Source organism: Polypterus senegalus, chromosome 2 (assembly GCF_016835505.1).
Source record: "Polypterus senegalus isolate Bchr_013 chromosome 2, ASM1683550v1, whole genome shotgun sequence".
NCBI lineage: Eukaryota > Metazoa > Chordata > Cladistia > Polypteriformes > Polypteridae > Polypterus > Polypterus senegalus.
This window is the reverse complement of record NC_053155.1, coordinates 281,343,777-281,355,963: the sequence shown is the minus strand read 5'-3', so window position 1 is coordinate 281,355,963 and position 12,187 is coordinate 281,343,777. Positions and strand designations below refer to the sequence as shown.

At 36.5% G+C, this 12,187-nt stretch overlaps 1 protein-coding gene across 9 annotated transcripts in view; it reads left to right on the top strand.

Annotated features, from left to right (window-relative positions):
• The window catches only part of LOC120523933 (arf-GAP with Rho-GAP domain, ANK repeat and PH domain-containing protein 1), a 391,846-nt gene extending 383,297 nt beyond the window's left edge, over positions 1 to 8,549 (top strand). For all 9 annotated transcript variants that reach the window (XM_039745649.1, XM_039745646.1, XM_039745647.1 and 6 more), the window contains 2 exons: positions 1,726 to 1,763; positions 5,885 to 8,549. In XM_039745649.1, coding sequence (XP_039601583.1) covers positions 1,726 to 1,743 — 18 coding nt within the window. In that variant the 3' untranslated portion in view covers positions 1,744 to 1,763; positions 5,885 to 8,549. The remainder of the gene's footprint in view (positions 1 to 1,725; positions 1,764 to 5,884) is intronic.
• The last annotated feature ends 3,638 nt before the right edge of the window (positions 8,550 to 12,187 follow it).

Genomic DNA, 12,187 nt, shown 5'->3' with positions numbered 1-12,187 from the left:
ATGGAGTGTCCCGTCTATAACTTTATTTTCTTGTTGTAGCTAAATATGTTGTTGAATCTTTGGTAACCCGTTAGACATAGGCATTTATATTAGTCAGTTAAGTCCGGTCTGGCCACATTTTCATGCACACACCCACACATCCCAGGGGAAAGGAAACCTTAGTACCCATACCTGAACCCAAGGAGACACACGGAGAACATGCAAACTCCAGGCAGCCAGCCACAATGCCAATATTTGGGCACAGTTTTTTTAGAGTTGTGAGTCAACAATGCAACTGTGCCACCATGCCCAACACACAAACATTCATCCATTCATTCATTATCTAACACTCTTAACTTCATGGTCCATGAGTGCTGAAGGCATTATGTGCAAGGTACAAACCAACACTGGACAGGACAATAATTTTTATAATTAAAAAAATACATTTGGTCAGTTGAAAGTCAAAATGATAAAATACTCCAAAATCTGTGTGTATTGTTTCGTAAAATAATTAATTTCACGTTACTGAAATTAATGAATGAAAATACTCACCAATACATACGTTCAATTGCTAGTTTATTCACCCCCTAGAGAGGTTTGTTTCTTTAACTGAATTTGTGGTCGAGAAACTGAGCAGATGAACATGTGAACTGAATTGCTGAATGTTAACCATATCTGCTGTATTTGAACAAATCGTCTGAGTTCAGGATTCATTGTAGTGGTGGTGAGTAAGAGGTCTGAAAAACACAGAGCTAAATTTATGCCAAACACAGCTATTAAAAGTGTGCAAAAGTGGAGTTGTCAATCTGTTTAAAATATTCAAAATCTCCCTTTATTATTATTACATTGTACACTTACCAATATTAACACACTTTATTTTTAGGTTCCAAGGCTTAATAATGTTTGGTTATAATTATTATTGGTATTATAACTTTATGATTTAAATAGTAATTCAGTAGTCCTTACCCAATACAATTATATTATTAGATTACATATACTGTATATATATATATATATATATATATATATATATATATATATATATATATATATAATATTATTCTTTGGTCTGAGTAGCAATTTGATTATTTGGATGTTTACCAACAAGGTAATGCTTGTAGTTTGTCAGCCAGCCAGCAAATATTTGCCATGTCTTCTCAATTGTGAGAAGCAGGTCATAGATATGTGATGCAGTATCTGCCAAATAATACAAAGAGTACAAAACGCCATCAGGTGTACGCAGTTTTATATCCCCTTATGGGGATCGAACCTTGAACGTCAACGCCTGAAGAGAAGTCTCTGATGTTGTGCCACAGTTGCTAGTTTGCTTATTTGACAGAGTGAAGAGCAGAGTATTACATTCTTAGGTCTGAGACTCGATCTGATTATTTGGGTGGTTGCCTATCAGTTAACGCTTATGGATGGTCGGCCAATCAGCAAACATCCACCATATCCTTTCAGTTGCGAGAAGCAGATCATAGATATATGATACAGTATCTAATTCTTTTAGATCATAGATATGTGATACAGTATGTTTCTAATTCTGAAAATTATGTACTGTAGAACTGAGCTGTATTTTTGTATATTCAAAGAATAGGATTTCAATGTGACAGCAGTACTTTGTCTTCCTTACTAAAGTTTTTGTGTAGGAAAAGGAAATTCTAAATTGGATTTTTTGGAATGAGTTTATTTAAGTCTATGGAAATAGTTTTTGATGCTCACTGATGTTTTAAATATATTTTTCAGCTCTTTCGGAACGTATGAAAATGTTAAATAGTTTTCAGGTAAGCAGTTTATTTATACTTTTTAACGTTAATTTATTTGAAATAGATAATGTTTGCTGCAGATACATGTATATATGTACAGTACAATGCTGTAAAGCATTAACTGTTAATTAGCCATTTATCTGAATTTTGCCAAGACTATTTTCACCCTTTGCATGCACTGAGTGCTTCGTCTAAAGAATGTGTGTTGATTAGGGCAGAATTCTCCCACTTCTCATTATGGCAACTGAGGTGGTGCAAAAACAGACATACATAAAAAGGCCAGCAACTGCTTACAAGACAACATCTCCTGAATTGCCTTGTTTTGTGTTATCTCCATAAAAATGCAACAAAAAGTATGTAAAAATGACACTGGCATTATTATCTAATGATTCTGGAATGTTGTTGCATCAGCATCTTTGTGTATTCTGAAATAGTGCCATCATATTGTATGTCAGGAGTAGTTCTGAAAGTGGAATGGCGCTACTGATTAACATATAATCTCTGCAAAATACAGATGCATGTCATTTAGTTGTTAACTTTTAACACTAGAATTACCAGAGCCAACGAAAAAACTCTGGGCCACCTTAAAGCCCTTCACACCTCTCCATCAGCATCTTTTGTCTTCTAAATGTGTCAATAAGCCCAAGCAGCAAGCAGCCTGCTATTCCATCCCCCCCACCGCCTCAGAATGGGCAAGAAGTTTTCCCATTTCCTGCCTTGATTGATTATCTGGGAGTGAACTACCCAGAATTGTAAGGGGAAATAATTTGATGTGTTTTGTGTCTACAATAATCTATGTAAACACATCGTTAAAACAGAAACGTTCTTCATGTTTTAGTAATAAATAACAAAACGTAGACATGAACTGTATAATGTGTGAAGGCTGATGGCCAAATATCAAATAAACACTTTCAGAAAAGTTGCAAGTACAATACAACAGCTTCCGTGGTGTAGCAGTAAGATCCGCTGACTTATAATCTGGAGGTCGTCAATTCAAAATCATCTTCCCAGCGAATTTACCGCTTTGAGTAGTGAGCTGCTCTTATTGTTAAATCAAATGTATGTTTTTATTGTATAAAATTGTGTCTGTAACAGCCACTGTAAATTAATAGTACTTGTAAATTGTAGCGTTTTTTTTTCTACTTTTATTCTCTCAGTCACGATCACAATACAACATCCCACATGCCCTGCCCCAGATCTGACGCGGTTACTTTTTATCTGAAACTGGGAATGACTGTAGATGCGAGTTGTGTTTTAAGACAATGGACCTGGAGATTATCTGATCTGGAGGGATAAAAGCTGACACACAAACGCTGGTGAATCTGCCTTCTTCATATCTCACCGTCACTTTGATATGTTGATAACGATCTATCATTTCCACTCTAAAACTCCAGCAGTTCATTCCTAGATAATCAATCAAGGCATGAGGTGGGAGAACTTTATGAAGGTTCTGTGACTTTAGGGGGATGGAATAGCAGACTGCTTGTCTTAATCGGTACATCTACAGGAGAAAAGATGCCGACGGAGAGTTGTGATCGGATTTAAGGTGGGCCGGATTTACGAGTTTTCTTGTAGGCTCTGGTAATTCTAGTGTTAAATAAGAAAGGCACCTTTGGTAGCCATTCCCTTTTCTTTTGTGGGGGCCATTTAGTTGTTTCTTATTGTCAATCCACAGTTATAGTAATTACAACCCTGTTCAAAGCAATGAGCTGAGATTCTTACAAGTACAGATATTGTGTGAACCAACAGCCAGAGCCCAAACACGTCAAGTAAGTGTCGCATTAAGAGACACCAACAGAGTCACTGGAGGGCATTAGATGGCACCCACATGGGTCGAGTCCCCCTATTATTTACCATAGCCATAAAATTCTACTTTAAATACTATAATTTAGTGTTGTATCTGCAGATTAGTTGTTTCAGTGAAAAAATTAATTTTAGCTTTGATTGTCTTTGATTTTGTTCATGTTGATGTTTTGCTGTTTTTCTTAGTTTATAACGGTGACATTTACTTTGATACAGATGTGCCCTCTTACTATTGTCATATTTATGTACGGGTCATGGAGGACACTTTACATTTTACAATTTTGAATCTCGTCTGTATATCTCCAAGTAGCATAATGTATAGCATAAAGCTATGCTACATCCAGAAATGAATGCAGTGAATATGTATAGAAATAAACACACACCAGGAACATCAATTTGGACACCCTGTATGCAGAATACAGATTTTAAGGCTTATGTAGATGTGTGTATTATTACTGCATTCATTTTGTTACTGCATTTCGGCATCCAAGCATGTGTGCCATTTCATCTATTTCCTTCGCTGGATATTTTTGTCATTTTTTTTGTCATGGACCAGTTTTACATATGTTCCTTGGTCTAGAGTAGTATTTCACAACCCACGAGTTGCTGGATACCCTAAATAGATCATTAAGTTAAGTTAAAATAAATAAATCAGCCATTACTTTAATGGTTTAGGGGGCTACTGATTTCAGATTTCAATTCAGCACCCAGTCAAAGGGACATTTTGCTCCAGCATATTGGGGCACTGAAACGACTGACGTAAGGCCAGTTACATGCAGATGACAACCTCTTGTACACCATACACTTCATTAAGAAAGTCAACGAACATGGGCAAGTTCCTCAAATATGCCGTATCATCACCTACTCACAACTCTTCCAATTCTTTATTAGCCTCACAAAATTAATCTCAAAAACCTGAACTAAACAGGAATGCTAAAAGAACATAAAACCCAAATTTTCTAAGGTATAGATTTACTTTTACTGTGAAGCATGGCGAGCAACAACCATTGTGCGCTGTCAACAGTGTGGTACTGCCAAACAAATCATGAAGCCTTCAGCTTTAAAAACAATTGGAAAGAAAACATGGTACTTAAAAAAGTAAATCTTTCAACATTTTCAAATGAAACTGAAAATCTTGAAGCTTCACAAAAACATTCTGGTGTGTTTGTACAACAAGTCAGCAGGAACACAGAAATGGCTCATTGCTTATTGAATTGCCAAATTTAGTTGAGTCAGCCACCAACAGACTAAAAATTTATCTCTCTCTGCACTCTCTTCACTTATCCCGATTTTGACAAGCTTGTGAAAATCAGACAAGCCCAGGTTACTCGTTAAAAAGACAAATGGACGCTAAACGTGACTCAGTATTACACACCCATGAGTCAAGTTCTTTTTGAATGAGTAGCAGGCATATTTAAATTATTGTGTATGCTGTATTCAATTGTTGAATATGTATTTATTATTTTTGTTAATGTGTGCCATTCATGGGAAAATGTTGGTTAGTTTAAATTAAAATTACTGGCTAATAAAAGGTCGTCACTAAACAAAAATAGAAGAAACTGGGTCCCAAGTCCAAAAAGGTTAAGAAAAACTGGTCTAGAGAAACCTCAAGGGCAAAGGTTAAATTAAAGTGTGTTGATACTTAAAAGCAAGGAAAACTAATTCCCAATGAGGACAGAGTGTTTGTTTACATGTATTGTATATAAGAAAAACATTTTTTGCTTTAATATATTATTTCATTCACTAAGGAGTTGCGTAAATATACAGGTATGTGTGTACATCTACACAAACACACACACTGTTTACATAACTCCTTAGTGAATTAAAGCTTACATGCATATATACATTTCAGATGAACTTATTTATCTATTTTCTCTTCCTTCTTTTATGCTTTGCACTTGTCCAGAATTACGAGCCTTGTTTTTTGGAAGGTAGATGTGCTGCTCTGGCCAGTGCTGAGTTAATCCACCATTAGTGTAAATTACCTTTACCAAATAAGTACATGAAGACTTGCTTGTAGATAGAATAAATAAATGAAATGAAAATGAAAACATGGACATGCCATGGTGGGGTGTGCAGTATTTGAAGACTACTTTCCTTTTATATTTTTTACAACTTTGCTCAACTGCTTCATTACTTGCACAGACGTTTTTATTGTGTTGTGTCTTTGTTCAATAAATACATTTTAAGAACTGTATGTAACCAAATGTTATGGCATCCTTATTCTGTGTTTTTAAAGACACTTTGGTGAACATATTAAAAGGTCATTGGTGTGGCACTTAAAAGAACTGTGGAATCAATTTAAAGAAACTAAAGTGCATCTCTTCCTGTTTTAGGAGAAAGGAGAGCAAATGACTGAGTGCTCAGAAGGCAGTGGACGCTGAACCCCAATGAAACCTGGAAGTCTGCAGTCAGCAAATGGAAGTGATTTATTTTGTCATTTCAGCTTTTTTCAGACTCCATAGTTTCATATGGACTAGTTGGGGTGCGGGTTCATGATGAGATCTATAAAGCCTCACTAGCAAGCTGAATGAAATTCTTTACTGCAACTGAATATTGCAGTTTCATCACTCAAATAGCTCCAGATGGGACATTTCATTTTCTCCTTATGCATGTTTGCCCAGTAAGAACTTTGGAAGATAGAAGTTCAACATACTTAACTGAAATTCTCTACATCTAAGTTTAACTGTTTTCACTAAAAATCAGAAAAGGTGACTTTACAGCCTGTAATGCATTTCTTTGCAGAGAAATGGAAGGCTGAAGTAACATGCTTCATAACATATAACCTACAAATGAATTTAAACAGCATCATAAGAAGAAACTGAAAGTACAGGTAAACAGTTGAAGGATCTTGTAATAATTAGAAGGAGCAAAGATCACATTAATGAAAGGAGGTCTGGAGATGAAAAAGAACTTTCTATTGTACGTTCTTGCAGACAGAAAAAAAACAAAATACAAACAACTACATGTATGATCAGTTGCTTCCTGCCCTAATGATCCACCAATGAAGTCATCAAATGCCATCTGGCTGTGTGTGCATACAAGGTAATTCTGACATCAGGTGTGTTTTGTATGAAGAATTCTCTTTTGCCACAACAGTCCCCAAGAAAATGTTTAAAGACAATTCTCATTTCGCAGTCAGATGTAATTAGCATTTTTGTAAGTAAGTATTTCACTGTGAATTTCATAATACAACTGTAATTTTATTTTTAACTTTTGCATTTTGGCCTGATCCATTTTAGTAGTTGAGCAGGCTGTTTTACTGCTTCATAATTTAGCACCTCTATTCAAATTTTGATCGAAACTTGTCTGATTTGGCAATATCTAAAATGTACTAATATGACCACATCATTATTTTTGTATTTAAAACTTAAACAAAAAACAACAAATTGTTTTGCTTCATTTTGTATATAGTGTTTCATGAGCAAAGGACGTCATAAATTGTGTTTTGTGCAAGTGTTATTTAAATTCAAGAGCATTCTAGAAATGTTATTGTCCATATTGCTTTTTACTAATATTTTTCAGAATCTTTTTTTTTTTTTTGCTGGGAAAACAGCATAATTGACCTCCTTTTTCCAATGTGCTTTGTCATTTATTTATTATATGGTGAAATCTTAATCAGATAACTAGTATGTTAGAGAGTTAAGATTGCAATAGAGCACACATCATGTCTTGTGTTAACATTTTCATTTCTGATTATAAAGGATAGATCGTTCTCCCTTTTTTGAGGGATGTTTATGAGCGTTATAAAACTTGCACAGAGACAAAACACTCCAGAAATGTTTGAATGTGCTTTGCTGCCATTTTATATTTAGTCCTATGACATATTTGGGTAGATTTTAGTAGTTGAATTGTCAGTTGACCAAAAGGCATGAGAAAACTGATACAAGTCGCATGTACCATTTTGCTCTCGCTACTAGTCTTGATTTTGTTTGCACATTTTTGAACAGTTTAATTTTAAGAGAATATTGAATTTACAACCACATTTTGATATGCATCTGGAAAGGTTAGAAAACCGACCATTTACACCAATGAATACTCATGAGTGAACAAAGCAATCTCCCTGTAGGATGTGCAAACATGAGGGGTGAAGTAAACAATGCAGAAGTTTTGAAGCCTGTGTTTTTTTTTGGTTTTTTTTAATTACATTTAATTGAAGCCCCTCTATGTGATAGCTAAATTCTAAAGCTCCATGGCACCATGTTTAAAGCTTTCAGTGAGTAGAAAAGCTGAAAGGGCCCATCACTACAATTGTAGCTGATCCACAGACACCCTTCTTGATGAAGGCCGCTATTTGGTTCAAGTGTTAGCTTTGAGATCGGACTGGGAGAGAGAGCTGAAATTCTTCCAACACTACAGCAGCTAACACCATGCACCGTGTCAGCTTCCTTTTTAAAGTAGTTTCCAACAATTTGTAGAGTTAACTGTTCCCTTTTTTACACAGTAGGACCATTGTGAGTCAAATGTATATATTTGTATTTTCATAATCCCTCCCTAGAAGATTCTGAATGACATTTTAGATCTTTTTATTACAGTATCACAAACCCAAGGGTCTAAAAGGAGACATGAGATTTCCCATTAGGTACACGTCTTTTTCAGTGCCACTTATTGGTCTACCTGTTTTCCTTTTTTTATTATTATCATACTAATTACTAAGTTGCCCAGATTTGATTTTATGTGCTCTGTGCCACTGGCACTGGGGTAATTGTTTTCAGTTGTTTCTTAAATAATTTGGAAATAATCTAGAATGAAATATTTAAAGTAACAGTGCACTGTGGATTTACAATAATGTGAAAGTAAACTGTTCTTTATGTGTCACTTTTTCAAACTGGCCAGCTCCACAATGGTGATGTGCTTAGAGGACAAAAGGAGCCCCCTCTTTACCTGTAAATAGTTTTATACCAGATGTAGTTTATGGAGGTCATTCACTGAAAGTGCAATAGAAAACTTGGTAAATCCACAGATGCTTGTTGTTAATAAATAAATCGTATTTTAGTTTTCTGTTTGTGTTTTCTTTGTGTTTTTGGTGTTTTGTTTTTTCATTTTATTTTTTCAATTGCAGCCATGCAGTCCTGTTTAATTCTGGTATCATGGTTTCAGTTTGTCTTGTCTTTTAAAGTCTCGGTCTTTTCAGTAATTATGTAGTCTCACGGTGATGCTGTCATCTTTTAAATAATTAACTCTTTTAGGGCTAATTATTTTTTTGCCCAGTTTTCTAAAAAGCACACAAGCAGTGGTGTCACGTATAAATTAACATAAACCAAATGTCACTGTTTTATGCTCCATGAGCCCCTACAGTATTTAAATTCACATACTTACAACATACCTGTGCTGCTCATCAGTCATAGGCTTGCAATAGCTGGTAATGCGTAGTGCCCGCTAGCACACCACGTCGTGTGGTGAAGTCCCTTTGCCAGTTTGCCCCCCACAGATCAATGTCAGTGTGGTCCTCCTAGGTGAGCATCATCATTGGTGTGTCAGCTGCACGATCATCTCGGGACTGATCAGCTGATTCAGGTACCTGACTTTCATTTTTTGATCTCCTGATCACTTGCATCAGAATTGGAGTTTGATAATTCAGAGTCTGATTGAGCAATAATGCACAATAAATAAATAACTAAATAATGTGTACAGAGAATTTGCTTTGTGCAGTCATTCTAGATGTAATTTACTCTACACAGCTCCTGCACATGCAGGGATTCAACATCAAGTCAATGAGTCTAACAGTCCTCCAAGCAAAGAGGGTCTACCTATCACGTAACCGTGAGTTTTACTGAAATTTAAATCTTTTATTGTCCTCTGCCTCTGGATGTCAACTTTAGTCGACATGCACTCTAAAAGAGTTTAACACTAGAATTACCAGAGCCTATGAGAAAACTTGTAAATCCATCCCACCTTAAATCCTTTCTCACCTCTCCGTCAGCGTCTTTTGTCCTGTAAACATGCCGATAAGCAGCCTGGTATCCCATCTCCCCGCCCACCGCTGCTGTACAATTCGCAATGAAGCTTCTCAGTGCTCAGTGTTTAACTTCGAGTGAAGTGCTGGAGCTTTATAGGGTAAAAAAGCAGCCTACATCATCATTTGGAATACATACATTTCATGTGTGTTCCGTGTCAACAACAACCTATGTAAAACGTCATTAACACAGAAATGTTTTTCATGTTTTAGTAATAATTGATAAAATGTAGACATGAAATGTATAATGTGTGAAGCCTGAAATACAAATATGAAATCAACACTTTCACAAAAGGTACAAGTATAACAAAACAAGTGAGCTTTTATTCAAGAATATAACCGAAGAAAAAAGAAAGCAGGTTACGGTAGGCGGTTCATACAACAGCTTGCATATTGCAATGCTAAGAACTGCTGACTCCCAATCAAGAGCTTCTGGGTTCGATGTTGGCAGCTTCTCAGGTTTACCGTTTTGAGCAGAGAGCTGCTCTTATTGTTAATATTATACAATAAAAACATACATTTGATTTGTGTTTGTTACAGCCGCTGTAAATATATAGTGCTTGTCAAAGTTAGCGTTTTTTTTTATTCAGTTTTATTCTTTCAGTCACGTTCACACTTGCCCCGATCTGACACTGCTGTTTTCAAATAAAGACGTGCTATAACAGAGGTGAACTCAGATCAGAGAAAGAGAACAGAAGGCCTCCCCGCAAGAAACGTCCACTCACATATAATAAGAACAATGCAGCTGCACCAGGCGTAAAGGCGAAAGATGACACTGTTTGAATACACAACGAAGTCCGGCATCATCCTGCCAATCACCTGTCCTTCAAAAAAACAGCACCGCTTACAGACAATATAGTTTTTAGCCTAGGTACCTAGCTCACTAATAAACAAGGCTTCAATTGGGAGAGGTTTTTGCAGTTTCTCCGGCAGTGGGGGGGATGGTATAGCAGGCTGCTTGGGATTATCAACACATTTACAAGACAAAAGACGCTGAATGGAGATGTGTGAGTGGATTTAAGGTGGGCTGGATTTACGAGTTTTCTCGTATGCTTTGGTAATTCTAGTGTTAATGCATCTCAAGTGTAACAAGAAAGATGGCATCTACTCCACCTACAGATATATCTACTGTGAGGATCCATGAAATACAACACAAAGGCACAGAACGGAGTGTTTACTCTTTTTTAAGATTCTAGACATGGACAAAGAGTCCCACAGGTATACGTTTTGGATTTTCTCCCAACCATAACTATTAAGTCACAGCGTATGTAATATTATAGAAAATAATTGACAAGGAATTGAGAGAGCAGCATCACCACTTGTTGGATTGACTCTTTTTTTTTTTGCAAAATTTTTACAGGGGGTCCAGGTCCATGCTAAGCTGTCCTCTTCTCTTATCTCATACTTGGGGCCTCAAAGTGAAGAGCAATTAAGTCTTGTTTGCATAATGTATGGTTCAGTATCAGCACCACTCATTGGTTTACGATTTCTTAAAACATCAAGATGATGCTCATCCCACACTGGGTGGAACACTAAAAGAAACAAATAATTGTGTGTGTGTCAGTAAGGGACCCTGGAAGAATTCTTACTTGAGACTTACTTTCCCCGTTAGAACATTCAACAAGAGAGAGAGTCAAGTTTTTAAATTTTTATGGAAGTGGACTATTCTAGTAAATAGAATATTAAAATGTCACAGTGTTGCAGTGCCTAATGCTGTCACTTCACACCTGTCAATGTCTGAATGGAGTTTGTATGTTCTGCATGGCATTTCTCATTCATGCATGTTCATTCTGTGTAACATTCACAAGATCAGACTGCATTTGACAGAATATGCAACATAACGTCTGGTTCAGGCTTTGGTCTTGTCAACTCTTTGCTGACAGGAATACCAGCATGTGCTAGTGTGTCACTTAAGGTGATTCAAAATGCAGCAGCACATTTTGTGTTCAACCAGCCGAGATGGGTGCTTGTCACTCCTCTCTTCAGGTCGCCACATTGGCTCCCAGTAGCAGTACACATTAAGTTCAAATCCCTGATGCTTGCCTACAGAGTAGTCAACAGGTCAGCACCTGAGTATATGGAGACACTGGTGAGGTCCTATACTCCTTCTCACCCACTCAGGTCTGCCAGACAATATCATCTGGAGATGTCGCCTCTGCGTGGCATCAAGTCTCAGTCCAGACTCTTTTCCTGTGTAGTTCCTAATTGGTGGAATGAGCTGCCCACCTCCATCCATTCTGCTGACTCCCTCAAAGTATAAATTAAATGATTGAAGACCCATCTGTCCTGTGAATATCTATCTAATTGAAAAGAGGAAAAAACAATTGCTTTGTGATATTTTATGTTGTTGGTTAATTTGTTGTTTAAGTTTAAATGCCGTATCAATTGTAATCTACAATTAAATATTTATTAATTATTACATCTTTTTCACTTGTGGTAATCAGCTTTTGTTAGCTGTCATACTACACTTGCTGAACAAACAGGCCCCAGCCTAATGTTATTTGATTATGTAAGTCGCTTTGGATAAAAGCATAATGTAATTTAGATTTGCTCTCTGACTATGAATAATGTCGAGTTGTGAAGTGTGACACCAGCATAAGCCAGTTGTCCCAATATCTCACACAAATACTCTTTAAAAACTATCAAGGTTTCTGTTTCAGCAACATGACTTGGTCGTTTCAGA